Source organism: Macaca fascicularis, chromosome 1 (assembly GCF_037993035.2).
Source record: "Macaca fascicularis isolate 582-1 chromosome 1, T2T-MFA8v1.1".
Lineage (NCBI taxonomy): Eukaryota > Metazoa > Chordata > Mammalia > Primates > Cercopithecidae > Macaca > Macaca fascicularis.
The window spans coordinates 231,857,840-231,863,644 of NC_088375.1; the positions used below are offsets into that span (position 1 = coordinate 231,857,840).

At 56.5% G+C, this 5,805-nt stretch overlaps 1 protein-coding gene across 1 annotated transcript; it reads right to left on the reverse strand.

The window, feature by feature from the left end:
- Positions 1–2,257: 2,257 nt before the first annotated feature.
- On the reverse strand, positions 2,258–3,716 carry ACTRT2 (actin related protein T2). Its single transcript, XM_045390200.2, has one exon. It carries the CDS (start codon positions 3,471–3,473, stop codon positions 2,340–2,342), a length of 1,134 nt encoding a protein of 377 aa, XP_045246135.1. The 5' UTR covers positions 3,474–3,716; the 3' UTR covers positions 2,258–2,339.
- Between the last annotated feature and the right edge of the window lie 2,089 nt (positions 3,717–5,805).

Here is a 5,805-nt window from a genome sequence, read left to right on the forward strand (position 1 = left end):
GGGATTGATCTAACACCCTACCCCCACCTCACTCCCACCCCATCCCACCCCCACATTACCCCCACACCTCACCCCACTCCATCCCCTTCCCTACCCATCTCACCCCCATCCTATCCCCACCTCCCTCCACCCCCCACCCCACCCCACCCCACCACCCCCAGCAGCAGCAGTGAGGCTGAGCCAGGTGGTGTGAACCAGTCTCATCGCCACCACTTCAGCCTGACCCTTAGGGTCAGTGGGCTCCCTGCAGGGAGGTGAACCCCCAGCATTCATGAGGTGGGAAAAGGTGAAGGGATAAGCCCAAAGAAATCCACCCCAAGACGCATGAAAATTAAACTTCTGAAATCTAGAGACAGTGAAAACTCTGAAGCAGCCACAGAGACCTGACCCTTGACCTGGGGAGCCCAGCGAGTGACAGAAGATGCCTGATCTGAAACCAGCAAATAACAGAGGATGCCTGATCTGAAACCAGGCGGCTGGGGAGCCCGAGAGCTGAAAGGAAACTGTGACCTGCAGATTTCACGTGCAGTGGACACAGCCTTCAGGGATGAGGCAGAAATTAAGTCACCTCAGTTGAAGGAAGGCAAAGATTCTGTTGCCAGTGTCCTTTCCTTGCAGAATGGCTGCAGTAAGCTCTCTAAACACAGGAGGAATAACAGCAAAATGAGTCTTGGGCTTCAGACAGGACAAAAGAACCCCAGATTAGGGGTCAATAGATTCAATATGATGAGCTTCTTAAATCATTTTTGATGGTTGAAGGAAAAATTTCAGACCCCTCTGGTGTTGCGTTCAGTGCACGCACAGCAGACAAGACAACTGTGTTTTAGAGGTGAGGGGAGAAGGGTCCTGGACAGAAGAAGGTTTCACGTTTCCCTCTAGTGGTACCACGTCAATGCCTGTAGCTCGTGACGTCATATACATCTCCACATATACGGCGTAATACCCAGGGTGACCACTAAGAAACCTACAAAATAAGGTACTCTAAACATGCTAAATAAATCAACACACAATCCTGAAACATGTTCCAGTAACCCAGAGGGAGGTAAGAAAAGAGAAACAGGAATGAGAAGCAGAAGACACAGCAGAGAGTGATCAGATGGCAGACTTGAGATTCCGCATATCGATGGGCTACCAGGTAAATGGACCAAATACACCAATCGAAAGGCAGAGACTGGTAGGGTGGATGAGAAAATGACCCAGCTATACACTGTCTTCAGCCCAGCCCCGTGCTCACTTCCGACACAGCGTAGGTCAGTTGAAAGTGAAATGATGGAAAAAGATACACCTTGTAAAGATTGAAAGACACACGCATTTCAGGTAAATGGGTTTGTTTCATTCAGGCTGAATTTCTTGAGCCCTTTTTTTCCCTTTCTTTTTTCCGCCTGCATTGCCTCTCCCTCCCTCTTCCCCCTGCGACATGCTGGAACCCACAGTGCGTGCACTTGGTAACCACATAGAACACAGGCATGGGTCCATACGAAGCTGCGGACACAGGCAAAGACGCGGGGAAGGGGCGCTGTTGCTTTTCCAAAAAACCAAGGGAAGGACCATGTATAAAGAGTTATTTGTATTTTCCACTTCTCTCCCAATAATATTTTGGGTTAATTCCACCACATCAATGTGGAAAAATTCCCTCCATGCATAATTTACTCAACTGTTAACGTTGGTGATGGCCATTAACTCTGTTTCCAGCATTCTCCCCCCAAACAACGATGCTATAAACATCCTTGAAAGTAAAAACAAACAGAAGAATCACACTCACTAAACAGAAGTGTTAATTCTTTGTACTTCCTTTGGGAGCAGGACCCCTGAGTTTAGAGGGCCCTAAGCAAACGGTGACTTCTGTTCCTGTCTGTTCCTATCTGCTGAGAACGACACCTCCACCCTGTTCAGCCGCCCGGCCTCTCACGAGCAGAGCCCAGGCCCTGGCATGCTAGCTAAGGGCCCACATGAGTAGGGGTTTCTTGCTGAGCCCTCAGAACCAGGCGCACCCACTAGTCCCCACCCTCCCTGCCGACTCTCTCGGCCCACCTAAGACCCTTGTTTAGAATGCAGACTTCAGTGCCCTACTCGCCTGAGGTCCAGGGCCCTACTTTCCTACAAACTGGAGATGGAATAGCTGGACTCAGCCCGGGCTGTCTTGGGAGGAAGCAAAGGGGAGTGGGTGTGGACCAAGCCACTTCACAGATTCACCACCAGGGCCAGAAATGACTCTGCTGCCCCCAAAAAGGAACTGAGTGGAGGCGGCCACAGGTGCTCCGGTATTTGTCCTTTATTGAACATCCTCCCAAAGCTGGGGCTCGGGTTCACCCCGCACTGTGCCCCTCGAGAAGCGGCCTTCAGAAGCATCTTCTCTGCACCACGGAGCTCCCAAACTCCTTGAAGTCTGCGGCGGTGACCCACATCTGCTTGAAGCTACTCAGAGAGGTGACGATGGAGGCTCCAATCCAGGTGGAGAACCACCGGTCGGGGGGAGCCGTGATCTTGATGGGAGTGTCCTTGGAGGCCAGCTGCTCCAGCTCCTTGAGAAGCCGGTCATCCAGCCCGTGGAACAGGGTAGTGCCCCCCGACAGCACGATCTCCCCAAAGAGGATCTTCTGGATGTCGGCATCACACTTGGTGATGCTGCTGGAGACCATATGCGAAAGCCCGGGGCTCTGGCAGCCCAGCTGCTGGGGCGCGAACAGGGCCTCGGGCGCCTGGTACAGCGGGTCCCCAAGGCTGATGATGTTCCCGTCGGGCAGCTTGTACTCCCTCAGGACCTCCTCCGGCCTCCGGGAAAGCTCCTTCTCGGGCTCCAAGGCCACGTAGCACAGCTTTTTTTTGATGTCATCCACCAGGCCCTTGTCCAGCTCGCAGGAGAAGGTGTGGCCGCTGGCCAGGAGCAGCTGCGTGAGGAGCTCCGTGATGTCCCTGCCCGCCACGTGGAGCTTGGTGACTGCGTGGGGCAGGGAGTAACCCTCGAAGATGGGGACAGTGCAGGTGACCCCATCCCCGCTGTCCACCACCAGGCCCGTGACGCAGGCCGAGGCGTAGAGAGCCAGCACCGCCTGGTCCGACAGGTAGAAAGCGGGCACGCCAAAGTTCTCAAACATGACTTCCGCTATCTTCTCTCGGTTCTCCCTGGGGTTCAGGGAGGGTTCCGTCGCGAGCAGAGGCTGGTCGCTGGGTTTCACACCCAGCTCCCACTCAAAGAGATGCTTCCAGAGTCTCTCCATGTCATCCCACCCTGTGATCAGGCCACGCTCGATGGGGGAGTGCAGCTGCAGGGCCTCGAGCTTGTACAGGGCCTCCTCCCCCACAAAGTACTTCTTCTGGTTGGCCCCCGCTGAGGGCGCCTGGAATTTCAGGTGCCCCACGATGGAGCTGACGATATGCCGGGGTCCAAACTCCCCGGACAGGCCCGCTTTGCAGAGCCCCGAGCCATTGTCGAAAATCACAGCGGGGGAGTCTAACGCGTGCGGATTAAACATGCCCGCAGCCTTCCCTTCTCAGCCTCATCAAAATAAAGCCCAGCCCTCCAGGGCCACTTTGTGATGCAATAGGGGATCCCACGGCTCTCGGGGTGTCTCAAGGCAGGGCTAGCACCGCACCAGGGAGCCCTCCATCCTCAGGCTCAGGTCTGCTCTCCCTTCAGGGGGCCCCCGCCTGCTGAGGCCTCTTCTAGGGGGCTGCCTCCTAGGTAACAATCCAGCCAAGGCAACGATTGTCCTGAGCCTCAGCGGCCCAGGGGGCGGGGCTCTGAGTCCCCCATCCCCCACAGGGTGAGGAGCTCAAGAGAGGGAGGCAAGCGCATCCTAGGGTGGTGCTGGACAAGCGTGTGGGCTGAGGCAGAGACTTAGCTTTAGAGTGGAGAGAAGCAGCCCAACCTGGGTGCACCCCAGAAAACCAGCTTCCCTGAGCTGCAACCTCTGGGGTGACAACACTTCCCTGTGCTAAGGGGGAGAACCAAGCACCAGGTTGGAGGGGTGTTGTAAGCAATTCTGTCCCAACAGGCACTTAGAACGTGCTTTTGAATAGTGACTCCTCCAGGAAGCTCTCAGGGATTTCTCCTCCCTCCATCCCATTAGTCCCGGCTGTCTGTCCCACTGGGTGGACCCTATTCAAAGCCCTCTGGGCTGCTGGCCCTTTGTCCAGGAATACATCTCTGCTCTGGCTTGAGGCCAGGGCCCCTCATTCCTCTCTGCAGACTCTGAAGTGCCAGCACACAACAAAGTCCAGCGGCCACAGAGTTGGGAACCCCAACAGCCCCGAAGATATGGTCCACTGGTTTCACACGGGCAGCCTGGATTGCAGCCTGTGACACCTCTCTGTGTCTACGAGCTGCCACACAGTCAGGCCACAGCCACAGAGGAACGCTCAGAGATGACCAGGCCATTAAGGGTCAAGGTCTGAGCACAACCAGGAAGGAGGCACTGGGCCAGGCCAAGGGCAGCAGCTTCGGACTATGAGAGGACCCACAACGGTGCGTGCCCGGCACTCATACCCCCACTTGATCTTCTGCTTGGGGAGAAAGTGGGAGGGGATCCAACGTGGGAACCAGCTTCACTTTTTTCCTGAGGAGGGTGGAGGTGGCCTTGGAGAATATGAGGTTTATTCCCTCTCTCCTGTCATATCCACAATCACCCTGCAGCCCAGCTTGGTCTCCCAAAGTTCTCCCAGAGGACACCTCCCGGGGTCACTCCCCTCCTGGAGCCCCTCGGCTCCTACTGGTGGCCCCCTCTGTGTGTCCTGCCTGCCCTGCTGACCCAGCAGCAGGCATTAAACCCACGGTGGTGTAGACACATGTCGTAGATGGGCAGTCTAGGCACGTGGCACAGCTAAGTGGTGTAAACACAAGGTATAGACACATGGGATAGATGGTGGTGTAGACACGCGTTGTACACTCGATGTGTGGTGTAGATGTGTCTTGTTGATACATGGTTTTGTGGGCACCACTGATCCCTGGGCGGGAGTCAACAAAAACTTGATTATTGAAAGATTTTCCTAGAGGGCACCCCCCCAGAGGGAAACTGAGTCAAATGCATGCCAGGGCGGTTGTGGCTTTTAAATCTCCATTTCTCTGGAAACCGTGGCAGCCACCCCACAGCTTGCTGCAGTTGTCTCAGAGACCTCCAGGCTCCCCGCGGCGGTAGGTGTGGACGGAGGCACTGACCCATGGGCATGGCCTGGGGCCCTGTGGCCTCCTTCGCAACCTGCTGAGCCAGGCCCTGGAGGTCCTCCCTGCCCACATCAAGGTCACCCCGCAGGTCCTCCTGAAGGTCACCTGAGGCCTGGCCAGTGCTGGGGGACGGGGAGAGTGTCCTGGGACAGGGGCAGGCACCATCCCGACCCTGTTCCTGTTTGATAGCGTGCACGGGCAGAGGGTGCCCCCCTCGAACGCCGTCTTCCAGGCACGTCCCAGGCTGCAAGGTGAGTTGTCCTCTGATGCCTTTCCGGTTCTACGGTGCGGCCACACTCACAACAGAAGGGCCACCCTGCACGGGAAGAGCTCCCCCCACGCTGAACTGGGAGACCACAGGCACCAGTCCTGGGAGATACAAGTGGGCCCATCCCTGCTGACCTGCACAGCCGGGGGTCCTGGCAGAGGTGTGGCTGTCCACAAGGCTGGCCCTTTGAAGCCCTGGGACAGGATCTGGGTGGCTCTGTCCTGGCCCTGCAAAGGGGCAAGGACCCCCTCCGTCACATGCCCTGCGGAACAATGGCTCAACATCAGCTGATGCTGCCAGAGATGGCCCCAGATGGACACCAGGTTTACCCAGGAGGGCAACAGAGTGCCACTCAGGGATGGTATGCGTCCCCACC